This window comes from Trichomonas vaginalis, chromosome III (assembly GCF_026262505.1).
Source record: "Trichomonas vaginalis G3 chromosome III, whole genome shotgun sequence".
NCBI lineage: Eukaryota > Parabasalia > Trichomonadida > Trichomonadidae > Trichomonas > Trichomonas vaginalis.
The window spans coordinates 24,705,762-24,732,051 of record NC_067205.1 but is presented as its reverse complement, the minus strand read 5'-3'; the positions used below and the strand labels follow the sequence as shown (position 1 = coordinate 24,732,051).

Genomic DNA, 26,290 nt, shown 5'->3' with positions numbered 1-26,290 from the left:
ATCAATTTTCATGTGAAAATTACATAAATTTGTTCTCCAATAAATAGCAATAATACTTTGAATGTTATATTAAGTAATATAGCTTCAGGTAAATAAGCTCACACTTCCAAAATATACTGTTTATTCATTAATTTTAAAAAAAGTCCAAATTATCTAATCTTGCTTACTCTTCCTTTAAACTTCTTTGTGCCAAATTTAATATTGCCTTCAAAGATGGAATAAGGACATTAGGTTCAATCCTTCGGCTTTCGACAATTTCCAAAATGTGTTGAATTAATTTCAAACATTCATCGTGTTTTGAAGCTCTTTGCTCAACAATCTGATTACCTGCCCTTGTAAGAATTCTTACTGCTCTTTCTTCATTCAAAACATTAGCGACTTGAACCTTAATAATCGCATTTGGAATCACAACAGTGATGAGAGTTATGACGATGTCATCAATGCGCTCATTTTTCTTACCCAAGAAAAATGTTTGCTTTAATTGATGAAAGTGTGATTCCGCAATGTTATTCGTGGAATCACCTTCTCCACGATATAACATCATCCAATGTTCTTTGGTTCTTCTCCATTGTTTATCGAAATACTTCAAAGCGTGCGGTTCTTCTTCTTCTAACATTGTTGTCAAGAACTCATATGTTTCATCAGACTCTTCAGCCAGCTTTTCTGCATTCGTTGCATCTGCACGTAATGTCAAAAAGTCCATTGCTAAATAGAAGTTCTCAAAATTCTGTGGATTGTCAAAATAGCTTCCAACTTTTGCACATGCGCGTAAAACATGCACAGCGCACCAACTGAGCTGCGCAAGAGGAAATCCGTCCTCAATTGCGCGAGCAATGTTTAGCGCACAGTCAGCGCTCCAATGCTGTGGATCCAGGTGCGCAAACTCACAGAATTTCACCAAACATTCTTGAATTTTTTCAGATGTCTGAGGGTTCACTAAAAAATAGCAAAAGGGGAAAATTGTGTTTTGACTTGTTTTCATTGTTACTGCAAACAATTGGATCTTTCCTTTAATTAAAGAATGAGTGGAATCGACGTGGAGAGGGTTATCAATGCTATGCACCAATTCTTTTGCAGCAAAAGGTGCATATATGATTGTAAACTCGGAAAAATCTCCATTGTAATCAAATTGAACGAGATCATCTGGGCACTCTTCCTGTAAATTATTCAAAAATGCTTCCAAAGAAGTGTAAGGATCGTTTGATAATCTTTGTGCAATAATCTCATCAAGGCGATAAAATTTGTGCTTTAAAGCATCAGTAGACTGCGCGAAAAGTTTCATCGTTTCTTTGTTATTCGTATCAATTCCGAACTTATCAAAAAATGCTTTTTGAGCAAGAAATTGCTTTCCACCGTTTTTAATATAAAGTTCGATCCATTTTTGATAAAATTTACTCGCGTAATGTGAACCCATTTCAACTCCTATATGATGGCAATGTTCTTCATTAACTTTGCTTATAGTAAACACTCCATTTTGTTCTTCAACCCTAAATTTTTCCTTGCATAGGGGATACGAACATGAATAAGTGACATATTGCTTTGGAGATCCCGTTCTTCTTCTGTATGGGGCACCGCCCTTGACTTCCTGTTTAATACCAAAAGCAATAAGCTCCTCTAAGTCCACCGAAATCATAAAAATGAAGTGATTTTGAAAAGAGTTAACAAAATTCAAATCACATCAAAAACAAAAACACATAAAAAATATTTTATTATACTCATTCGAAATTAAAAATAATAAAATTTATATATATTAATTTCATTAAATCAAGGTTAAAAATCTCACCGGAAAAATAACCTCAGTGTGATAAATTTATCACCGGAAAAATTTACAATAAGGTTAATACCGAAAATATCGAACAATCAACATTTAAGGTTAATTTAAGAGTATGCACTTTTGTCACTTACTCATTTCGATTTCGGAAATTAAATTTCCAAATTTTTTGTCGATTTCGGAAATAACAGGATCCCGCATCCAACACGCAACAACAAAACACAAAACACACTTTTTGGTTCTTTCATCGTTTTAATCGTAATTTATGTAATACATGATTTGGATAAATTTTACAAAAATAGAACCTATATTATATTCTTTTCAAAGATTCTTGCAAATCATCAAAAATAATTGTGTTTTAAAAAACGATCAAATTATCCTTTCATTATTTTAAACTTAAATTAGTTTTTATGATTGACTAAAGCAATCATATTTATTCATCATTAAATAAACAAAAAATAATATTTGAGAGTTATTTCAAAAAAAACACATTGAATTTATTAATTTGTCTCAATTTCAGTATTATAAATTTTTATAATTTCAATATTTTGAAATACACTTTTTAATATTTCAATATTTATGATATTTCAATGTATTAAGTGGTCTCAAATTGAGCTTCTCAAATATAAGTTGGCCTATTCAAATAATAAAATTAAATAATATTTAAAATAATAAATAAAAGTGATTGAGGTCATAGCAAAACGGCTGTTTCAGTCATTAATTCTTAAAAATAAAAAGGGTAAAAACTAAATAAAATGGGTAAAATTCAATAGTGTCTGTGCTGTCGTTCAATTTGAAGGTGTCTTTTGAAACCGCAAGACACATTGAATTTTTGAATAGTATATTATGGTTTGACAGACACCAATGAAAAAAATAAAATGATATTTATTTTAAATATATAAGATCCTTATATAAAATATAAATATTTTATCGTTTTCTTTTCTTGTTTTAGAAATGTTTTTTATTGAAAAATCAATAAAACTAACTCCAAAATAAAATTTTTGATTTAAAGACATTATGATGACACCAGGCAAATCTTCCAAGACACCTATCGTCGGGAATCTAACAACCCTAAATATACACATGTTCATGTAAAAACTTTTTTCCAAAATCCTCAGGAATTAAGGGATTTTTGAATTTTAAGAATTTTTTTCGAATTTTTTCGAAAAAAAAATATTTTCAGAACAGCCTTAACGGCTAAGATTTAGGAACAATGTTAAGTATCAAAAAGAAAGGAGGTCTGATATAGACAACATATATCGTTGAAGGTTGAAAAAATCTCTAATATTTGAGCCCAAAATTTCAAATTTTAATTTTTTGAAAAAAGAGGCCACCCGTATGTACGTTTATTTGAGAGGAGGAGGATTATATTTTTGAAAGGGTGAAACATTATGAATATGTTAATTATATAATAATATGTATTATTATAAAAAAGAAAAAATAAAGCACGTTAAATTTTTTCTTTCTTGATTTTTTACAAAATCTACTTAGAATTATGCAAAATATGACTAAATAATTATAAATTTCAAGTTAAATTTTAATTTTGATAAATAATTTAAATTTCAAAATATCAAGTTCAGTTCGACTATGTATGTAGTAATTCCTCAATAAAGTGCCAAAACCCTATTAAAATATATGAACATTTTCAACATTTTAATGTTTTTATTTAAAAATTTGTTGGAATATGAGCTTCAAACAATTATTATGTAAATAAAAATAATTAAATATATGTATTTATTCGTATTACAACCGTAGTAAGTCGATTCTTCCTTTCTTCTACTGAGGTTTGAATTTGATTTCGAATTGTAAAGAGATTCAAAGGGAAAATACTAGCGGATAAAAACTACCTCCATGAAAGGGTCATAATGGAGTCAAGTTGTATTTTTTGATATTTTTTGCTTTTCGAGCCTAAATAGGTAGCCAAGATAATGCCTAAAAATAAGGTTCTAAATTCTGAAGTTTACATGATCCTCTCGTGTGCACCCTTAATATTCTGTGATTTTAATCATAATATGCAAATGTCAGCAAATAAATTTGATAAAAGTCAGCCACAATTTCATGTTTGAAAAGCATTTAAGAGATAATATATTTGAAAATAAAATAATTTGATTTCCATAAAATGCTTTGAACAAATTTTATATTAAGTATTCAATTTTCCGAAGGGTTATTTTAAAAAGAATATAATTTATTGCAATCATATTAAATGTTTGATTTTAAGACTTTTTTTACATTTTTTGTCATTTTACAGATGGACAATATACTCAAAGCAGGATGGTGTTCTAAAGAAGGAGGTGTTGTTCATAACATCAAAAGGAGATAGACTGTTCTCACATTTAATGATATAACATATTCCGGCACAATTGGAGGATAAATCAAAGGAAAAATTGAAATTACTCCTGAAACGAAAGTTTCTGCTGATTTGACTTATAAAATTCAACCATGCTTCACGGTTTCTGATATGCAAATTAAAAGAACCTACTATATAATAACCGATACAGAAAATGAAAGGGATGACTGGATAGATATGATTCACACGACAATAAACATTCAAACGGGAGGAAACCAAGCTATTATTTTGAAAAATTATGCAGAATTATATCAAAATTATATAAACTTTAGCGAATTGATCTGGAACTTAACCAAGCATGGAATCCCTACTATTATTAATAGCTTTAAGTATCTTTTCCGTCAAAAAATATTTACTCCAGAAAGGATACTCTCAATATTGAAGAATATTTGTAAAGTCTCTATCAAAAAAACAGAATTATTCGCTAATTTATACGAAAGGCTTTCCAAAGAATGCAATATAAAATACGACGCGTCTTATTTTGATGATTTACTGCCAGTCAAAGCAATTTTGATTATCAGGAAAGTAATCGAAGGAGAAATGCCAACCGATTATGTAAACTGCTCGGAAGAAGAAATTTCAAAGGTTTTCAAAAAAGGATCTTTATTTTACAATCTACTATGGGATGATGTAGATTCATTAAGACCAGAGTTCAATGCGACAGAAGGACAATGCAAGGAAAAGTTTAATACATCAGTTATCGGCCTCGCAGCAAGATTTGGATCTTATCGTGTTTTTATACAGATTTTGAATTCGGAGTCAGGCAATTTAACAGAAGATGTGTTGAATGAGGCGTTCGCTGGAGGAAACTTTGAAATTATCAAAGAAATTCAAAAGAAGTTTCCAAAAATTCCAGAAGGTGCATTAGATTTGGCCGTTCAATACCACCAAAACGCCGTAATTAACGAATATATCAATGATAATGTTACAGATTTTTCATGGTTGACTGCTTTGAAGTTCGGAAATTTCAAAGCTTTCTTTGATAAGGTTTTCAGTGCGAAAGACCACAACAAACGCGATTTATCGGGTCTTACATCATTAATGGCCGCTGCAGAAGAGGGCTACACTCCAATTTGTAAATTAATTGCCGAACTTGGAGGATCCGTCGACGCTTTGAGCAGTACGAATGATACTGCATTAATATATGCGTTGAACAACAAGAACTTCGAGGTTGTAGCCAGTTTGCTCGAAATCGGAGCGAATATCAACATTAAAATAGAAAATGGATCATGTCCTTTGCTTATTTGCACACAGAATAATAATGTAGATGCAGTAAAGTTCCTCGTTCAGTACAAATTAGGCGTTGATTCTTCAAATTACGACAAAGAAACTTAATTAATTATTGCAACTCAAAAAAATAATTCGGAAATTGTTAGATGCCTCTTAGAAAAGCAGGCAAATCCAAATCTAATCGACACAGATGATAAAACTGCTTTAGTTCACTCAGTTATCAACAATAATTTTGAAATTTGTCAATTATTGGTAGAGCACGGAGCAGAAATTCATCCTCAAGGAACATCATTCTCATCAAATGCATTTTCCCACGCTTTGAATAACAACAGATTAGAATTTGTCAAATTTTTCATAGAACATAAGGCAAATCCGATGGAAGTTGACTTGAAGAATAGAAATTCCATAATGATTACGATGGAAAACGGATATACCGAGATTTCTGAGTTTTTGCTGCCATTTATAACTGATTTCAAGCAAAAAGACGACAAAGGTATTCCTCTTATATTTTATGCCGTAAGGAAAGGCCAGCATAATGTCCTTAAGCATATTATAGAGAATACAAAAGATTTTGATATCGATATCCAAATCGATGGCGTTTCTCTTTTATTTGAAGCCGTTAAATGCATGAATCCAGATGCTGTTCAAATAATTCTGCAGTACAATCCATTGGTCGAACATCCAAATGAGTTCGGAAAAACTCCATTGATGGAAGCATGCACAACTGATGACGATTTAAGTGCTGGACTGCTTATTGATGCTGGAGCGAACATAAATGCTCGAGAGAATAAAGGAAATACTCCGTTACACCATAGTTGCATTTCCAAGGGAAACAAAACCGGAAAGCTTTTGCTTGAAAGGGGTGCTGACATGGAGATAATCAATTCTGATGGAATTCCTCCTTTGATTGCTGCAACAATGAAGAAGAACGCAGAGATGGTAAGAAATCTACTTTTATTTAACTCAAATGTCAACGTAATGGATGCGTTCGGAAATTCTGCCCTCATTCATGCTGCTCAAATGAACTGCCCTGAAATTGTTGAAGTTTTGATCTCGTTTCATGCTGATACAACGATTATTAATAGAAACGGAAATGATGCATTGGCAGCCGCGAGAAAGTCAGGATCTCCTCAAATAATGAAGCTACTTTCTGAAAACAGAAACAAATAATTTATTTTATTATTTTGAATTTCATCAAAAATTTGATGACTTGATTTGTTGTATATATTATTTGTCAAACTTTTAATAAACGTATTTCTTGTTTGGAACTTTTTTTTCCCCTTATTTTGGTTTTACCCAAGACTTCGAAGCCTATTGAAAAACTAGAGGATCTTCCTTCTCCTATGTATTCACTAGGAACCAAATTTTCATATAGAGAGAATAGTAACTAGTTTATGAAGAGTGAAATGTAAAGCGAATTTTACTATAATGTAAACAAAAAATGTATATAATTGACTATATTACGCCCATCAAATTCAATCGTTTTTTTTGAATTTGAATTTGAATTTGAATCAATTGAAATCAAATTCAAACGTGCTTGTAATATATATTTATTATGTTTCATTAATTATTAATGTTTTGGCACAAACTTTGTTTAGTAAAGATTGTTATTATGAAAATCAATTATTATTTCATATTTAATTAATAAACGTAATTATTCCAATAATAGATTTAAATGAAATTATTTCAAATAAAATACGAAAAGTGACAAATCAGTTTAAATTGATGAAATGATTTGAATAAAAAGTTATGTTTTTTATATTTAAAATATAGACAACAATAGTTTACATCGAGATAAATACTAAATAGGGGGTAAAATACAAATAAAGTTAGAGAAGAGTGAAATTAAAGATATCAAAATTGGAATCATTCATTGATTTCATGAGATCATCAAATTGGAACTCGTTTATTTCGAATTCAGATCCGCTGGATGATTCCTTTGGCAAGCTTGTTGCAATTTTTTCAACATTGATTGTTGTTGTGGGCTGCTCCTTGAGGGTTTTTGTAGTTAAAATATGATATTTGTTTTTAACTTGACTATCATTTCTTCCTTGGAAATGCTTTGCAATCTCTGTCCATCTATGATTTAAAGCTGTAACTAAACTTAATAGTTTAGTTTCTTCTTCTTCTGTCCATGGACCATTATTGACATTTGGAGATAAATATCTTGTCCATCTGTCTTTGCATTGCCTTTTATTTCTTCCAGGCATCTTATTTGCAATTGTCTTCCAATCATTCTCTCCATAACGATTGACGAGATCAGTAAGATGCTTATCTTCTTTTGCTGAGAAGCGGCAATTGACACGATTGCGAGACATCAATGCGTAGGCTTGCATTAAAAATTATAATGATGCTCATTTAATTTGAATGAACTCTTTTAAAAATCGGCGGCTATCATTCTTTTCATTTTTTTCAATAAATGTAAATTTTATACAAGAATATTTCGATACAAAATGTTACTTATCATATAGAAAACCACAATTTAACTATTTTGGGGAAAATATCATAACAAAATAATTCAATGAATACTTTGCAAAAAATCAATGAGATTTTGAGTTTAAACTTAAAATAAAAATTATTTTAGTACAAATTGATTGTAGTATGTATAAATATGATAACTGTTTTCAAAGAAGTAAAAAAAATTCAATGGCATATTTTACGTTGAAAACGTTTTCAGTGTGATAGTCTTCTGGTATCTTATGAATACATTTCTATATCATTATTGCAACAGATTTAATTGACAATCTTTTGTAATCACTTTTCTTTTTCAAATGAATATTTATTTTATTTTAATCTATATTTGATACTACAAAAATTAATTATTTGATAAAGTTATTATGAATGCTCCTGAAAGTCCATTCAATTTATTCACATTGAATTCATTCAGAAATGTGTCAGTTTTATAAGTGGTTCAGCAAAATGATTGAGCGATAAATATTTCTCTAATTAATAAAAATAGAATGAGTATTAACATTGACTGTTTTGACGTAAAACACTTTTCAATAGATTCTATATATTGAAACTGAAGAAAATTTATATAATGGGTTAAGTAACAGTTCCCTAAAAAGTGATTCTAACAATGCATACTCAAACATAAGAAGACCCAAGACAATCATTTTCTAAATTAATCTTTTTCACTGGTTTTCTCGAATTTGCCAAATTTATTTTTTTCATATTTGAATTATTAATATCAACCATTTGAAGAATGACCATAGAAAATCACAACCAACTAGATTTAATCGAAAGAAACATCTTATTTAGAGTTGTGGTATTCTTTTTTTTCTAGATTTAACATGAATTGTACAACAATATGGAACATCCCATTATATTTACAAATGTAGAATAATATTTGTAATTTAGTGTTTATGATTTCATATTTGAGTATTTATTTTAAATTTTTAGATGGATAATATGAACTATTTAATCCGAATTCATATGTAATAATCTTCCCATATAACTATCTGCAGTAAGTCAAGAATCGATACATTATTTTTTATTTTACTTCAATTTTTTATTATTTTGCTGAAAAATAACAAGACAAGACTTATGTGTTTTAAAATAAAGAATAAGCCGGACTTAAAGTTCGGCAAGTTGCTCATCATTTTCATCTTCTTCTTCATTCCTGTGCTCAGTTTCTCCCTTTTCCTCTTCTTCTTCATTGTTTTTGGCTTTAGGTTGAACAAATCCAAAAGCGAGTGACAAAATAATGAATAAAATTCCAACACAGCAAATTCCAATTTCCCATTTCTTATAAGCATCCCATTCATGAAGGAATGCAACGCCAACAATGACACCAGTGATTAATTGACCAAATGGAACTAAGTTAGTTCCAAATGAGCCCAAAGCAGTAACTAAGTAAAGAAGACATTGAACGGCAACACCTGATACCAAAACGCCAACCATAACTGGCCACAGCCATGCAATTGGAGGGGCATCATTTACCATTTGGGTTATATTCTTTGGGCCATCAAAGCAAAGCATCCAAATAGCATTCCAAAGTACTGACGCAAATAGTTGGATCGCGACACCTGTAGTGACATCTGAATTAGGGCACTTCCATTTGTAAAATACTGGGGCAATACCAAACATAATAACGGATATGAAAACTAAAAAATACCCAAGACACATTTGCTTAATGGATGCACCAGTTGATTCTGCATGTCTAAATGATGGTACGCCACATAATGCAACACCGGCAATTGATGCAAGAATTGACCAAAGTTTCCACCATGTAAAGGGTTCATCGGAAAGTACAAAATGAGCTAAAATTGCTCCTGCGCCAGTAGATATTGGAAGCATAAGTTGGACATCGGCTGAAGATACCCACTTTTGTGCAACAGCAATTAAACAGTGAGGAGTACCTAAGTTTAGAAGCCCGTCAATCAGCATCCAAACAATTGGCATTACTCCGCTTGTAAAATGTGCCTTGACGATTTGTCTGTAAACGCCATCTTTATTAATAATATATCTAACAATAAGTAATCCGACAGTGAAAATAAAACCGAAAAGCATTCTAAAAGTCTGGAATAATCCTGCGGAGAAGTACTTCAATCCTTTCGCAACAAAAGCGTAGCTAGCTCCATAAAGAATAGCGGCTACAACAAAAACTATACTTGATAATACTGTGCACTTCATCAAATTAGTTTGTTGTTCTTTCTATTTTGAGATCAAATTTTTTTCAATGAGAAAGACCAAACCATATGATACAGATTTATAGATGATTATAATCTCAATGTAATTTATTAAAAATATTTTATATGACATTTGAATGAGCATCGTTCAAAAATCGGTTACGGTAAATCACTATGAATAAAGTAAAATTATCATTAAAAATTGAAAAATTAAAATGGGTGGATTTTGAAAGAGATTCATCGTTTTATCACAATTTCATTCCCCTCAATTGACCTACCGTAGGTTGAATAGCCCGAGACCAATTTCAAAGGTCGTGTACCAATAAAAAATTTTGAATCAATTTACACAACGTGCCCATTTTACTCACTCAATATTTGAGAAAATAATTCAATTTTGAGAAGAATGGTCCTCTGCGTTTTGAGTGAGTGACGAAAAAAAATCTCAGAAAAATTGAATGAGTTTTTATGGCCATGAACCAAATTTGTGAAGTTCCCGTTTAAAAAAAAATGCAACCAAGAACACGAATTCCCGAGTTTGCAGAATTAGAAAACTATAAAAATCTTGGGCTATTGACCCAGATGCAACTCGATTTACTCTATCGAAGAGTAAATGGCGAGTCTTATCAACAAATACGGAATGTTTACTCAATTTCAAAGACGACAGTAGCACGCGCAATCATGCGCACTGCTACTTGTCGTTCATGGACAAAAGGTCAGTCAGGGTGTGGTATGACAGTTAGTATGGGTTAGTTGGGTACTGTGGCACTGTGTTCCACCTTACCCATTATATGTGAATTTGACACTTTACAAAACCGTTAACGTATATTTTACAACACAAACGACAACATTAACTTAACCTTAAATATTTACAAAGCCGCCAACCACTTCACCTCACTAACATTTTCACTAACGACTTCACTAATGAAAAAATAAACATTCTCATAAATTTTCTTCTATATCTTCATCGTCAATGTTAACTCTATTGTAGTCATACTTGAAGTCATAAAGTTTCTCAAGTTTTGAAATGCATAGTCTTGTTAACTTACCTTCATCATCATAAGTTTTTATAAAACTACCATGACAATCTTTATAAACAGTCAGTGTATAATCTACTGGTCTAGGATGAAGTGTAAAGAACATGTTATACTCAGGAAGGAAGAATAAATGTTTAAATGTATGTTTGTTATATTTTTCGATTTGTATGAGTTGCTTTTGTTCTGTCATTTATATAAAAATAAAATAAAAAATAAAATAAAAAATAAAATAAAAAATAAACTTAAAAATTAATGATATCACCACCCTCACACGTGTGAAAACATAGCACAAAAATAAATTTAGGTGAAGTGGTGAGATCTCACCTGTTTTTTCACCTCTTTTTTCACCCTGTTGAATTCATTGCTTTATAACTCTCTTCCTTGGTTTCTTTTTAGTTGCTTTCTTCACGTCTGTCTCCAACTTGACTGTCTTTCTTCTTCGGCCGTAATGATACCAATTACTTCCACCAGTCAATGGGTCAAATGGTCTTTCGTAAGGGTTTCCATACATTCCATAGGGACCATACGGAAGAACTACTGGTGGAGAAGAAACATTTTCTTTAGTTCCATCGAATCTATTTAAATGCATTGTTTCACCTTTCATCTGGTCATTAAAGTCTTTTGCGTGTTTTGCAAACTCATCGTCCTTTCCTAAAGCATTTTCTGACTCAGTCGCAACCAAATTGGATGCTTTATTTATGAGCCCTATTTTATTTAATCTTAACTTCTTTGCAACCCAGCCTCCAATCTTTCCTTTATTTGCATTTAATGTCTTTGAAACCCTTCCTCCACTCATTTTATTTACTGCGTCATAAGCTCCAAGTGCTTTTGCTCCAAATGCTAATGCTTTTGTTCCCATTGCGCCTAAAGCTGCCCAAGCTACCATTTACACCATATTAAAATCATCTCTCTTCAATATTATCTCATAAAAGTTCTCGTTACTGGAGAAAGTCAATGAAACATAAGCGTTCTCACGGGCTTCGCCCTCACCACTTTGCGGTCTATCTAACTTCTTTCTTATCTCATCTATACGCTTCAAAATGTCTGAACAATTGCTAACATCTTCTACAACAGTTATTTCATCATGAATGACCTTCAAGAACAAGCTCATTTAATATGCTATTAAAATCATCTCAATAATGAGTCCATCCTTTCCATCTTTGGGTAGCACAACATCTTTCATTGAAGAAGGTTCGACAAGTCTTATGTTAAACTTACTGACAAAGTTTGTTATACTATAATGCTTTGGCGGCGAATACATATAGTTTGAAAGACATAATATAGATTCTTCAGCAAATTCACTTATACTGGATTTTATAACAATGTTTTCACGAGACCAAATACCACCAATTGACAATCTTGTAAGCAATCCTGCTGAACCTTCTACTGTAAAAGTCGATGGTAACATTCCACGAAGGTCATCTATTGACATCGTTGAGTCACTGTATTTAAATATTTTCTTAAAGCAATCGTCATTATCTAACCATGCAATAGCTTTGAAGTTTTCATTCGAATATACATCTGCTTCATTAAATGTAAAACCTGACTTCTTTGCAGAGATGACTTTAAAATCTATTGAGTTTGTTTCAAAATTATATGCTATGGTAACTTCTGAAGGTAATGGATGTCCTTCCGCAGTCAGTTGTTCTCTCACTACCGTTTGAAGCTTTGTGTTAAAAACTTTCATGTCATCTCCTGTATCTAAGTTCACATACACAGCAACAGGAAAACTATCTTGCTTCTTTGTTTCATCATTATACCTCAAAACATTAAAGTTCTTCAATAATATTGTTCTTCCTGCTGGAATACTTCGAACCTGTCTGATTTCAATAGCTTTCTCACCTCCTACATACTCTACCCAGTGTCTTGGATATTCATAAGTATACTGACTTTCTTGAATTTTGGTTGGTTTCATCATAACATGTTCATAGTATATCTTTATACTCTTGTCAGTTAGACTCGGTGCTATGTTCTGAATATTTCTGACTTGCATTTTTAATGGAGATAAAATGAAGCATTTAATACATGACGTAGATGAAGACATGAATGAAACTACAGACAAACTTAACTCTTCTCTCATTCTTCCTTTCAGTAAGGACTATGAGTTCTGTTCAAATGGCGTTTATTTCTATTGTGGAAAGATGGGTCAGGTAAAGACATTTAATCATTCGTCATATACTCATAACAGAACGTTTAGGAAATGACTCATATTATGACCAAATCATTATATCAGCAACTTCAGACTCTATGGACTCAACAGCGAAAACATTTATGTCAAAAGTTCAAGCCTCTGTCGTTAAAGTTCCAGACAGTGAACTCATTGAATTTCTTCAACGTTACATTCGACGTAAGAGAAATATTATGCCATCGTTGAATTTATACAGTCAGGAATGCAAAAGACTTCTGAGGAGATGGAAAGAATTATTGACAAACACCACTTACGTCAATACTCAGGAGTTTACGATATGAAACGACTTACAAACTACATTCTGTCAAAACTTTCAAAATACCCCTTCAAAAAGTATCCTTCAAACACTCTGCTCGTTTGTGACGACTTCGCTGGAAAAGGTTTAGTGTCAAAACCAGACTCACCATTAGCTAACATCATTACTAAAGTCAGACATTACCATTTAACTGTAGCAATACTTATGCAAACATGGAGGTTTTTAGCTTTAAACATAAAACGTCTCATAACTGACTTCGTTATCTTTCAAGGTTTCTCACGCTATGACATTGAACTCATTTGGAAACAGTCAGGTATAACATTACCTTTTGAAGAAATTTGGGAAGCATATAAGTCTCTCATCTCTCCTCGTTCATACCTTGAGATTCATATCATGACTAATACCATTAAAGTCAAAAATATTCCATGGGAACGACCAACATTGTTTTAAAGTTTAACCTTCAATTGACTGATGGTAAACAAATTCCATGCATCTCTGTCGCCATTTCTGTTAATATTTTTGCTGTCATTCATATCATCCACTTCCCCATCCGTTAGCTTTTGAGGATATGCGTTAGAATAGCTGTTCTTAAATGAAGGCTTTTCACCTTTGAGAGCATAAACTCTATAACTTTCTGCATACTTTATGTTTGAACCTCCTGAGCCATCATTGACATAAATTTTTATAGGCTTCCACCCTTTGTTCATGTTCCTGCTTCTTCCCTTAGCTCTTTTGTTCAGTAGTTCTACATCTTTATACACAGCACCTGTCTCAGTGAATTCAACAATATTTTCATTCGTTAGCTTTACATTCAAACCCTTGTCGAGTATATTGTTCATTTCATACATATAAAAGGTTTTTATTCTATATGAAATGAGAAGCAAATCCATCTTAGCTGGTGCCGTTAATGTTCCAATTGAACCAACATCAAATGTTGACTCACGAACGACAAACAATATTGTCATAAAGAACTATAGTTCAGAGTGTTTGAAAGAACCAGAACCAGAGCTGAAATCCGTGAATTTAAACTCAGCTTCAAACGCTAACGCTACATCAGATGTTAAGTTAGAGTATCCACCACTGGACCAAATTCTTTCAAGAGAAGCCAACGACAATCCTTACACAAATGTTCAAACAAATCCTTCAGATAACGTAGACCATTACCTTCTTCAGTTATACCAAACAATTTTACTCAAAGACGATAAGAAGCTTTTGACAAATCTTATAAGCAAGAACCAAATAATTCTAACAAAGGAGGACCTTGAAAATGTTATCTCACGAATAACAGGGAAACAATGTGTCATTGACTATCTCGACCCTGAAATCGAATGCTGTGGTCAAACTCCACTATTCATGAAAATAGGTAACATCCGCATCATTGAAACACCAGGAACTACAGGAGTTGAGTTTAAGTATAAATATTCGAACGAGTATACAAAACTATCTACTGACTATAAGCTTTGTTTGAAATATGTTTTAGTAAATTAAAGCAGTCAGGAGGGCTCTTTGAGCCCATCTTGGCGCTTTGCGCCGTCAGTCAAAAAAATTTCAAGTTAGCAATTTGTAATATCTATCCAAAACTTCTTCAACAGTATCGAACTCATCTTCATAATGCAAACCTAATCTTATTGACTTGGTGCAGTTTTCACTAACACAATATTTTTCTGTTCTCTTGACTGACATAACTAATTCATTTGTTTCATCAAACAGCAACAACCAAAGTTCATGACCTAATACATAACATTCATACTTTATATTTTTAGCTCTGAGTTCTCTTGTAAGCTGTTGCATTTAATATTTTCTAAAAAGTCAACTTCAACAGTCATTCGCACTGGTGCCTTCAGTTCTACAGGCTCTCCTTGAAAGTCAACAAGTCTGAATTGCATGTCTTTCAAATTATGAGGACTAATGCGAACCCATTTACCTAAATGAGTTGCTATGACAGGAACGTTTGGAATGAACATTGAATTGACTGCATAACAGAAGGATTTATATTCTACTGAACCTTTACTATTAACTCCTGAAATGCCTGTGACATTAGCTATTTTAGACTCAATGTATAAACAATTACCATAACATACGTATGGAACAGATTTCATCTCAATCGTTTTGTCAACACTTTTCAAAGGAAATGTCATATGGTATGCACCCAAAAGAAGTTGTACTCTATGACTCATTCGTGTTATCTTAAACTCCTTCGCATAACTGAACTTCAAAACTCCTGCAATAAGTTTAACATTCATTAAGTTTTCTTCGTTATCCTTGTTTATTGTAGTATTTATGAGAGCATTTAACACTCCAGCTAATGTTTCCATCTTATATTCTACATTATTGTGAAATCTTATTTCGTGCTTCTTTCCATCTATTTCAATCTCCATGAAATCTGTTTCATCTGTTATAACGAATGAAGCGATAGTATTGAAGTCAACCATTCTGAATGCAAGCGCCTCATTCTGTAGACCTAAGTTTGTTTGTAGCTTTACTGTCCCGTATTCGTTTGGGTCTGTACTTTGCAAATAGAACAACATTTTATTCTCATTAAAATATGAGTATAGCTGCATATGCGTATGAAGCTGACAGAGCTAAACGTTTATATTTTGGTCAATACTCTCTCACACTTACTGACAAATATATTGTTATCACTGATGGAAATACTGAGAAATACATAACATGGAAGGACTATGAAAAGTTTGACCCTATTTTAACTCCATGTACTATGCCGTTTATAAAGGACGGTGAAATTATTGAAAAAGATAATACAACCGTATATAGGTCTGTTTATGAAGCATTAGAATATATGTTGAATCATAACCCAAAAAGATTTGACCCAAGCACTACACCATGTGCAATGCCTTTTATTAAGGACGGTGAAATCGTAAGAGTTCCGGATTCAACGGTTTACACAGCTGTTCAAAACAGTTTACAAAACATTTTAGCGAATATCTTTAATTCAGAAACTACAGAAATAAAATTACCGTATATAACAGATGCTAAAGAAATTAAATCAAAAACGACAACATTATTTACGTCACTTAATGATTTAATGACTTATATCATTAATATTCATGCACCAACTACAGCATTTGATCCAAACTCGACGGTTTGCAGTGTACCTTTCATAAATGACAGTTCATTAATTACTTTAAGGGATTCGACAGTAAATGAATCATTAAAGGCGTCATTAATGAAAATCATTGATTTTAATTCATTCACGAATACATATAATTCATTCATTAATGTTTCATATGCTTCTAAAGAAGGTGAGCCAAAAACTATTGATAAAGCGGTGTATGAAATAAAAGCATCAACGACGAAATTGAATTCGTTAACTTTTGACGGTGATAGTTTCGTTAATGACATAACATCGGGGAAAACAATTTTAACGAAAGAATACTTAAAATCTCATGTTAGTGAGTTCGTTGAAATTGAAAAAGAAGGTGGAATTAAGTTCGATCCACTGAATTTCATTTTCAGCTTAGCGAATGCGGGTGTTAGTTTCGCTGAATGGACAACTATACAGAGTGAAATAAATGCAATATGGACGTTTTTGGGGTCAAAAGCGGGAATGGGTGAGCTTGTAAATGCTGCAAGAACATTAGGTGAAACAGGAAATTTTGTAGATGGTTTTAAAAGACTTGTTTCAAATGTTTTAACAAACACAAAGAAATTATTTAGATATACCGTACATAACGGACGGATTTTCGAACAGATAGCAACAAACCCTCCGGTTATGGCTGCGTTGATGATGGTTAGAGATATAAAACCACGTAACGACGGGAACGAAGAACATGAACAACAGGATACTGGTCGGGTTATTCGAGACATTAAAAACGTGTATCCTGAAGTTATTGATTTATTTAGAGGAGTTAATGATTCAATTTCAAAACATTCTATAACCCTCGATGAAGAGAATAAATTAACAGATTATATATTCGTCATTATTGCAGAATTAATGAAGAGAATAAATGAAAAAGGAATTGGTGATATCATTAATGTCAGCGATGTAATGATGAAAAGAAATTTTGACTCATTATTTACAAAACCGAAAACAGAATATAGTCTTTATGACGTAATTACCGAATTAATGAAAAAGATTAATGATAATAAGAGTTCTGGCGGAAGAGTTGAATTAGAAGTGAATGATGTTAATGAGAAATTAGCCGAAAAAGCAGACAAAAATGAGCTTTTAACTCTGAGTGATAAAGTCAAGAACCACGTTCATTATATAACTTCAGACGAACAGATTATAACGGACTACCATGGATATTTAATACAGGATGAACAAATAAGCACTGAAGATGTTAATGAAAGAAGATATAAATACATTCGTGCTAAAGGTTATGACATACACTGTACTGTACAGTATGACACAGGTAAAGCACAAGAAGCATTTGGTTATAACGATGAAATATATGCTTCGTATTTCTTTGTTAACGGTGTATTAGTTGAACCAAGATTTACATTGAGAGTTAAGGCAAAAATAACTTTTGAAGATGCTATTAAAAGTAAAGCTGACAAAGATGAACTTGACGCAACGAACAAAGTTTTGAAATCTCATAAACACAATATCTCCGATATAAATGAACTTCAAGCTACATTAAATAGTAAAGCTGACAAGAACCATACACATGAATCCTTCACTACTGTTAGAGCAGACGACATAATATTGAACTATACCCTTGGTTTAAGTGCACCTTTAGAGAATCCAAGTACAAGCGTAAAAGATACACTAAACTCCTTAAATAGTAAATGTATGAACATTGAAGGTCATGTCAGAAACTTTGAAACACACGAACTACCAGCAATGTTAGATAAGAAAGCAGATAAAGAACATACACATAAATCCTTCTCAACTGTTAGAGCAGACAACATAATATTGAACTATACCCTTGGTTCAAGTGCACCTTTAGAGAATCCAAGTACAAGCGTAAAAGATACACTAAACAATTTAGATAACAGTTGCAGGAATATCGAAGATCATGCCAGAAACTTTGAAGCATATGAACTACCAGCAATGTTAGATAAGAAAGCCGACAAAACTTATGTAGATGAAAATTATGCAAAGAAGTCGGAAGTAAATGCTGCGCTTAATGGAAAAGCCGACAAGAACCATACACATGAAGAATTTCAAACAATCAAGATTAAAGAAATTAAAGCATGCATCGAAATAGTAACAAAAACAGGAAGAAACGGTGCAACTGTACAAGAACAAAGAATTTATCCTCCTACTTTTCCTAATGGTTTAATAACAAACAATATAAATATTGAAGATGGCAATAAAGTTATAAACGTTAAACATGAACTTCAAACAATGAAGGCTCAGATTCTTCAAACATTATATCCTGTTGGCTCTATTTATACGTCAATGAATTCAACAAATCCAGCAAGTGTTTTAGGTTTTGGTACGTGGGAACAGATTGTAGACAAATTCTTATACTGTGCTAACTCTTCAAAGCAAACAGGAGGTTCGAAGAAAATTAAAGAAGCAAACCTTCCACCGCACACTCATACAGGAACGACAAACACAACAGGTAGTCATTCACATTCAATAACAAAAAGAGGTTATGCAAATCTTGCAGCAGGTTCGGATAGACAGGGAATGAATAGATATGATATTTCAGGTGACCCAGTAGATTCAAGCGCAGGTATTTTCTGTGGAACCACAGGAAATCATTCACACACTTTCACAACAAATCCAACAGGCTCGGGTGCAGATTATATGCCACCATTTGTGACTATATTCGCATGGTACCGCGTTCAATGCAAGAACGCCGCCTTGAGCCTTGAAATAAAATCTTTAACTTTACATAAATGAGCTTGAAAGAAGTATTCGAACAACATCCATGGAGGTCATTTAAGAAGTTCAATGAAGCTGCAAAGAGTTGGGGATTTACTAAACAAGCTGAAGTGAAAAGGTTCTTTGACAAAAATGTTGTACATCAACAAAAATAAACCCTTACGACTACTTTTTACCAATTTACTCCAACACTCCTGACGCATACCAATTTGACACTTTCATTCAAAGCAGAAAAGAGGACATAACCCATTCCTCATCTTCATTAATGTTAACACTCGTAAAGCATATGCATATCCAATGAGGAATAAAGGACTCATGATGTTTTAAGAGTTTTACAAAAGTTTGTAGCAGAACATAGCCCAAGTACTTTAACATCAGACCAAGACAGTGCATACCTCAGCAATGAAATCAAAGATTTTCTCATTAAGCATACATAACTCACTACACTACTGAAGATCATAACCATAACATACTCGGCATCATAAACCGCTCATAAGAACGCTCAGAGATTTAAACCAAGAGCGAGACTTTACCGAAGAAACAATGAAACATTTTCTCGAAGTATATAATCCTCAACACATTCTACAACAGGACATACCCAAATTCAATGACACAACAACAAGAAGAAAAGTATATACAAAGAAACGAAGCCAAACACAAAATATCGAGAAATTCAACGCAATTTACCCTCATTCCTGTACAAAAGTTCGTGTAGTTCTTGACGACAAACCGTTGACAAAGAAACGTTTAAGGTTAAGTAGAAACTATTATATCGTAGACTCTACGCAAGGTAATGGATATCTTTATAAAAGCTGCTGACGACTCTATTGCGTTTTACCCTCGACATAAATTAGTTGAAAGTAGTATGGCAAACTTGCTGAACCATTGACGAAGCAAAGCGAGGAGTGGTTATTGAAATACTTGGCTATAACATAAACGATGACACTTATAAAGTAAGATATGAAGGAGGCGTTGAAGATGTTATACCATCTAAGAACTTGAGAGAGTCAAAGCCAACACATCTGGGACCATTAGAGCGGAGGTACTGAAAGACAAAAATAAGCCAGAAAGAATAAGAAAAATTCTTCTAAACTTTTTCATTAGATGTAAATCAAACATGAATGAGAACAGTCATGATATCATTAAATGGTACCATTTATTTTTGTCATAAATTTACACCAAAATATTTTTAGGTGAAGAGGTGAGATCTCACCCGTTTTTTCACTCTTTTTCACCCTCGCCGCTTAGCGGCTCAGATTGCTTTAGCTTTCTCGTGAATTTTCATGAATTTCCTTAAGATAAGAAAAATAAAGTTAGTTTTTATTTATTTATTTTTTATTTTTTATAAAAGATATGATTTCAACAATCGCACAACAACATTCAAGCCACGAACGGCGGGACTCTGTCCACAACTACAGCACCAAACTCGCTAGTCATGAATCCTACGTCAATGTTGGTAGAGATGAAAAGCTTTATTCCTTCTTCATATACTTTTGAACAAGAAATCCAGAAGATAAAGCAAGAACTTTTAAACAAGTAATTTAGACTGTAGTGCGAAAGATGAAACAAATGAACAGCATCTTTATGAAATGGAGGACCTCATCGACCATTTACCCAAATGCCTGAAATCCAACAACAAAAGCTCACTATTCCTGAATTCGATGAAATAGAAGTGAAACCAACTCAGTAAGAATAAGAAGTTCAAACGAAAGGTAAATTATGAGTTTTAGGAATATCATTGCAACCAATAAAGTTATGGACAAAGATTGCGACATGGTATATAAGAACATCTCTGACATATATAAATCTGGGGAGTTTAAGACATACGAGCAACTTTGTTTCATTAGTTGCAAATGTGTATGGCAGATAAGAGATAAAGATAGAAGAGGTAAGGTATGGAATGAACAGATAAAACCAGCAGCTTTGAGTTAAAGAAACCATTGACGCCTTAGTTGTTCTAGCTGGTTTTATTTCAATTATAACGCAAAAACGATGCCGCAATTTCAAAATGTAAAGCAGCAATAAGAAAATATAACTACTCAGTCAAAGAGATAGAAAGAATGCGAAACGAACTATGCAGACTAAAGAAAGAAGCAGAAAGCAGCAGAAGATAAAATGGATATGTTGACATTTCTTAATAAAAACTATCCAACAGCAGAAGATTTCCTTTTATCTGATGTCAAGAAGAAGTATAAAGAAACTTTCGGCATTGTTAAAACATTCGATGTACTAAAAGAAGAAATAGAAGCTACGAAATTGTTTAGGATTTCAAATATACAATCGTACAATTCATGTAAAACGCTTGTGAAAAAAGAGGTGAAAAAACAAGTGAGATCTCACCTCTTCACCTCAACATTATTTTTTGAATTCAGTACAAAAATAATGAATTTCATTAGTTATTTTGTATGTAAAGAAAGTAATGTCAAACTTGAGTTTGAAAACAGTTAGAAAGATAGACAATAACACCAAAGTGGTTAGAATAGGTGATTTAAACGGTAAGATACTCAAAGAAATACAAACAAATATTCTTTGTCAGACATTATATCTCATCTGGAAAGAAACAAACGACTGGGTTAGAAATGCTTCACTCAGAAAATTTTGACAAGAAATCCTGAGCTTAATGAATCAGTAGCATTTCATGGAACAAGAGCATATTTATAGACAAAAGTCTTATACCAATAGTTTTGTTTATGGTTAGACCAAGTTGTTGGATTATACTTATACATATGGTTCATATCGATACGGAACGTTGCAGTGAAGGCTTACTTTACATCGTTCAGAAACCGAAGGACTTCAACACAAAAAGATATAAGATAGGAAGGAGCATATAATATAACAAGATATGACAGTACAGTCAATAGAGTCAAGGTTGTGTTTGTTAATGATATGAGAGCTGCTGAAACAGAACTGCTTGAAGTTTTTGAGAAAATGTATGGTGCTCCCCACGAAAGGTAAAGAAACGTTTGAAGTAGATGAGATAGATAAAGCTATAAAATTATTTGACGAAGTTGCTGAAAATAACTGTAAAGCGTTATTTTTGGTCTTTTGTGAAAGTCAGAAAATAAAGTTAGTTTTATTTTTATTTATTTTTTTATTTTTGTATGTAAAGACAGTAATGACAACATCAGAGAAAAACAACAAGTTATAGTCCATGAGCTATAAAATGAGAATACGAATACATACAATATAACAAACAACTTCGCCTCATTCGTTCGGTCAAAGACGATATGTACCAATGCAAAGTATAATGAACGCTCTCGTTCTACAAAGCAAGCATATCATTGGTTTGAAAAACAACAGACAAAAAACCTTTTAGAAGAATTTCTCATATGATTGCTTCCTCGGAAAACCGAGAGAAGAGATTCCGTACGAAAATCGCAAGAATTTGGCTCCTGGTTTGGAAAGGTTATTATGTTCATAGACTTTTAGTAAACGCTGTAGCAATATGGGCTTCACCTCGTTATGCTTGTTATATTTTCATGATGTTAGATGAACTTATAAAGCAGAACGTGGAGAGATGGAAAAGAAACTTCAAGCAAAAGACGAAGTCATTGAATCCAAAGACAAAGCATACAGAAAGAATACCGCGTTCGGTACAAAAGGAAGAAAAGAGTTATAAGTATATGATATATACTGAAGATTGGAGAAAGAAGAAGATAAAGATGTGGTTATGTTGCATTTAGTCAGAAGAAACAACAAGAAGCTTTTATGACTTAGCTAAATATATATAAATCTGACAGAAACTGGTTCTATCGTGAAAACTTACCGATTTCAATGACTCCGAATGAGCAAATAAAGGAAATTGTCAAAATTACTCTTCCTCAAACACACTTGACATCAAAGGTTGCACATACTCTACATTCAAAGAAGACTTAACATTACTGAAGGAAAAAATAACAGAATATTTCGCATAACTTCAAAGAGGAAGAATAAAAAAATCTAAGCTAATTTTATTTTTTTTATAAAATTTTATTCTCATATGAAAGAAATGAATTTAGAATATTCGGAACTCATGACAGAAGAAGAGAACGAACAACATGTAAAAGAATTATGCAAAATTTCTGAAGACATACAAAGCATTTAAACAATATCTAAATGCTTGCTAAAGATTATGCAAAATTTCTGAAGGTAATTAAAGCTTATGAAAAAGCGTATAAAAAGTTTATACATTGGGGAATTGTTGTAAAATATCGATATGAAGACTAACCAAAAATAATTTTGCTTAAATAGCTTCAGGGTCTATTTCTCTCAACCATTTCACTCCTTCGTCAATGTCAATAGAAGCTTCATTCAACCTTTGGTAAGAATTATCTGTATAAGATCTTTGTTCGTTATTGTCTTCAGAGACTGAGGATAATATTTCACAGATTGTTCACGCTTCTTATATTCTTTCTGTTCGGAAAGATTTAAAGCAATACTGAAGAAAGTCAAATGTAGAGTTTTTATGATCAGTCATAATGAGTATCTTTGACATTCAGAAGAAACTCTTCTGTTTCACAATAATACTGCTAACATCTTGTGAAGTATAACCGTTTGCGTCAATGGACGATAGCTAATGGTCTGACATACCTGAACGCACTAGATTCTTTTCAACAACTTCTTGTTAAAGATTAACATTAACATTGAAGGCATTATTGAACTCATTCTTGATGGCAGTAGCGAGAGCATTGTATGAAAGAACTTGCAATCTTGCATGTGGTTTCATTAAAAAAGATATAAAGGTTATTTTGAAAATAACTTAAAAAATCTTAATCTATATTTTTGCAAAAGTATTTTCTTTTATTTCTACATGAAGATGATCGGATTGTCTAAGTTGATAACACTCGAAATAAAAATATTCACAGAGCTAACATAGAGTAGCAAAACATTACAACAAAAAAAAAGCACTGCTGCTTCATTAAGAGACTATTAATGGTGCAATAAGTTTATGATAGAATTCATGAGTTCATAAGCGCAACGCGCGAGGACGAAGTCCATGCAAGAGCATTCCTTTAAAATGAGTTGCTATAGAGCTATGATCATAGACGTTCAGTAACTCCATGAAGTAAGAAGAGAGAATGTTTGAATAACAAATGCAAACGTTGGTGAAACAAGAGAAAGGCAAATGAAACACAGAGAAGAGAGATGTAGAGCGTTTAGAGACAGAGAAGCTACGATGTCATTGTTCCATTGGCGACAAACCAAAAGAAGGTGAGAGATGGTTAAAAAAATGAGAGGGAATAGGAAGAATGTGAAGTAGGCAATAGACCATGACTTGTAACACTCGAAAGTTTAGATGAACAACAGAGACATACTGTTACAAAAACATTTCGGTAAGGTTTTCAATGAGACTCTTAGAGGAAATTAAAATAAACTCAACAACAGAGATGGAAGGGGGGGGGGGGGGGGTGGTATCTTATAAAACTTGTGGAAGTATCATGGGTGTCCCAAAGGCTGCGTTTTTAGCAGGCCTCTAATATGAGACTTAAAGGAGATATAATGCTGTTATAAATATATAATAAACAAATATGAATATATGGTAATGTATGAAGTATGTTGTATTTTGCGCATGCCGGGATATAAAATGAATTTTGAGAGAGGGCGGTTTTCGCGGCGAAATTTTTGGCGGGATTTTTTTTCATATTTTTTTAATGAATCATAAAGAAAACAATTACTCGTCTTGCAAAAAATGCAAAGAATGTAAAACAAATCTAGAGACTTGGTAAAATGCTTCGGTATGGATGCTCTAGCTAATTGCCACTGTAACGTATCATGTTAGTAGTTCATTCATCGAACAAAAGCGCTCATAGAATTGACAAAACGCGATCAGAAAAAATCAATGCAATTCTTGCAAGCGCTAGATGAAGACCCAGCTCCACTCAGAAGGATAGAGGATACAAAGATACCCGTACAACAGTCAGTTATTATTGCACAATTATTTGAACTGAATACTAGCGTATACGTGGTTCCGAGACCTTAATTCAGTTCAAAAAAAATCTAAGAGTACAATCTTCGAAGAGCACTCCTCTCTAATTGGGTGCGTATCAATCTCAAGAAAGTTTCGCTTTTTAGAATGGGAGTCTTTGGTTTCAGATATGCACAGAAGCCAATCAAATGTTCCCGAGGATGAAAATCCGCAAACATTCCGCAGAAAAAGAATTGAGCACCAATGGATGATGTTATCGATTATTTTTGGGCGTGAATGGCATTCATCGCAATTGATATTCTTCAAAACCTATACGATGAAGCTAGTATCTAAATTGACAATGTTCTTACTCAAATATCAATTCCTGATGAGTTTGAGAAATCAACAAACAAAAACAAAAGTTTGCAATTCATTTTGATAATTAAGAGTTCACAAGTCATAAGGTAAGATGATACTTGGTGGACAATAGTCAGTTGTTCCAAACCCAATTTATTAACTGAATATTGCACCTCCTGACTTTTATTTTTTCGGCAGCTAAAAAAGAGAGCTGAAGCGGAATTCGCAAAAGGAGTCAGATTGACTTGAAAATTTTTAAGAGAGCAATTTGAGCATATTTTCTCATGATGATTTAAAGCGGTCTTTTCAGCCTGGATCGATCGCTGCGAACTGCGGTGATTGAATCAATGGTTATTAAATATTTAATAACTTTATATATATGTAACGTGTTTATTTCTATTCGAGTATTCAGTTTGTGCTAAACAACTATTGGACACCCTAATGAATGTTCTACGTTAAACACTCATAATATTGGAACATTATACATCAGCTCTGAAGGAAGAATTTATATGCAGAGATAGAAGCAAATGCTGCAGTATTGTTGAAATGCACTATGACCTTCTTCTTGACAAACCATAAAGAATCTTACCGAAATAAAGAATGTATGATTTAACAGAAGTATGAAGGCGTTAACGATGTCAGATGTAAGAAAGGAACCAAAAAAGAGACCATATAGAGATGAAAAGCACACTGACAAATTGCCAGAAAGCCATTTTGGAAGCTCTTAGAAAACGGAAACCCAGCACTTATAGAAAGCTTTTGAAAGATATGGTGAAAAGAGTTTATAAGAAGAGA

The 26,290-nt window shown here is 32.6% G+C and overlaps 11 protein-coding genes and 2 pseudogenes across 13 annotated transcripts, besides 5 other annotated features; 6 read left to right on the top strand and 7 right to left on the bottom strand.

Annotated features, from left to right (window-relative positions):
• Positions 1-1,907: part of a mobile genetic element that runs on past the window's edge.
• Positions 164-1,633, bottom strand: TVAGG3_0758240 (MULE transposase domain-containing protein; the record flags this gene model as incomplete). The annotated part of the gene is made up of 1 exon (XM_001310043.1): positions 164-1,633. One exon carries the CDS (start codon positions 1,631-1,633, stop codon positions 164-166), a length of 1,470 nt encoding a protein of 489 aa, XP_001310044.1.
• Positions 1,908-2,845: 938 nt separating the features above from the next.
• Positions 2,846-3,756: a mobile genetic element.
• A 473-nt stretch (positions 3,757-4,229) lies between these two features.
• TVAGG3_0758210 (spectrin binding) lies at positions 4,230-5,453 on the top strand (the record flags this gene model as incomplete). Its single annotated transcript, XM_001310044.1, has 1 exon — positions 4,230-5,453. The coding sequence occupies one exon, from the start codon at positions 4,230-4,232 to the stop codon at positions 5,451-5,453; it is 1,224 nt and encodes a 407-aa protein (XP_001310045.1).
• A 270-nt stretch (positions 5,454-5,723) lies between these two features.
• On the top strand, positions 5,724-6,614 carry TVAGG3_0758200 (protein ubiquitination; the record flags this gene model as incomplete). Its single annotated transcript, XM_001310045.2, has 1 exon — positions 5,724-6,518. One exon carries the CDS (start codon positions 5,724-5,726, stop codon positions 6,516-6,518), a length of 795 nt encoding a protein of 264 aa, XP_001310046.1.
• Positions 6,615-7,020: 406 nt separating this feature from the next.
• On the bottom strand, positions 7,021-7,738 carry TVAGG3_0758190 (RNA polymerase II transcription regulator recruiting protein; the record flags this gene model as incomplete). Its single annotated transcript, XM_001310046.1, has 1 exon — positions 7,178-7,684. One exon carries the CDS (start codon positions 7,682-7,684, stop codon positions 7,178-7,180), a length of 507 nt encoding a protein of 168 aa, XP_001310047.1.
• A 1,109-nt stretch (positions 7,739-8,847) lies between these two features.
• Positions 8,848-9,998, bottom strand: TVAGG3_0758180 (EamA-like transporter family; the record flags this gene model as incomplete). Its single annotated transcript, XM_001310047.1, has 1 exon — positions 8,925-9,983. One exon carries the CDS (start codon positions 9,981-9,983, stop codon positions 8,925-8,927), a length of 1,059 nt encoding a protein of 352 aa, XP_001310048.1.
• A 715-nt stretch (positions 9,999-10,713) lies between these two features.
• Positions 10,714-26,255: a mobile genetic element.
• TVAGG3_0758170 (protein of unknown function, DUF4107 family) lies at positions 11,372-11,899 on the bottom strand (the record flags this gene model as incomplete). Its single annotated transcript, XM_001283506.2, has 1 exon — positions 11,372-11,899. One exon carries the CDS (start codon positions 11,897-11,899, stop codon positions 11,372-11,374), a length of 528 nt encoding a protein of 175 aa, XP_001283507.2.
• On the bottom strand, positions 12,125-13,006 carry TVAGG3_0758160 (uncharacterized protein; the record flags this gene model as incomplete). Its single annotated transcript, XM_001310050.1, has 1 exon — positions 12,125-13,006. One exon carries the CDS (start codon positions 13,004-13,006, stop codon positions 12,125-12,127), a length of 882 nt encoding a protein of 293 aa, XP_001310051.1.
• TVAGG3_0758150 lies at positions 13,056-13,907 on the top strand (annotated as a pseudogene). Its single transcript has one exon. A coding segment is annotated over exon 1 (852 nt).
• TVAGG3_0758140 (uncharacterized protein) lies at positions 13,904-14,203 on the bottom strand (the record flags this gene model as incomplete). The annotated part of the gene is made up of 1 exon (XM_051245501.1): positions 13,904-14,203. A coding segment is annotated over one exon (300 nt), but the record flags the coding sequence as incomplete, so codon positions are not given.
• TVAGG3_0758130 (uncharacterized protein) lies at positions 14,331-14,945 on the top strand (the record flags this gene model as incomplete). The annotated part of the gene is made up of 1 exon (XM_051245500.1): positions 14,331-14,945. One exon carries the CDS (start codon positions 14,331-14,333, stop codon positions 14,943-14,945), a length of 615 nt encoding a protein of 204 aa, XP_051092087.1.
• On the bottom strand, positions 15,209-15,985 carry TVAGG3_0758120 (uncharacterized protein; the record flags this gene model as incomplete). The annotated part of the gene is made up of 1 exon (XM_051245499.1): positions 15,209-15,985. The coding sequence occupies one exon, from the start codon at positions 15,983-15,985 to the stop codon at positions 15,209-15,211; it is 777 nt and encodes a 258-aa protein (XP_051092086.1).
• TVAGG3_0758110 (keratin-associated protein family) lies at positions 16,000-19,218 on the top strand (the record flags this gene model as incomplete). The annotated part of the gene is made up of 1 exon (XM_051245498.1): positions 16,000-19,218. A coding segment is annotated over one exon (3,219 nt), but the record flags the coding sequence as incomplete, so codon positions are not given.
• Positions 24,674-25,936: a mobile genetic element.
• Positions 24,770-25,861, top strand: TVAGG3_0758100 (annotated as a pseudogene). Its single transcript has one exon. A coding segment is annotated over exon 1 (1,092 nt).
• Positions 25,909-25,936: a terminal%2Cinverted (terminal inverted repeat of Mariner transposon ID:TVAGG3_0758090).
• Positions 26,256-26,290: the final 35 nt, after the last annotated feature.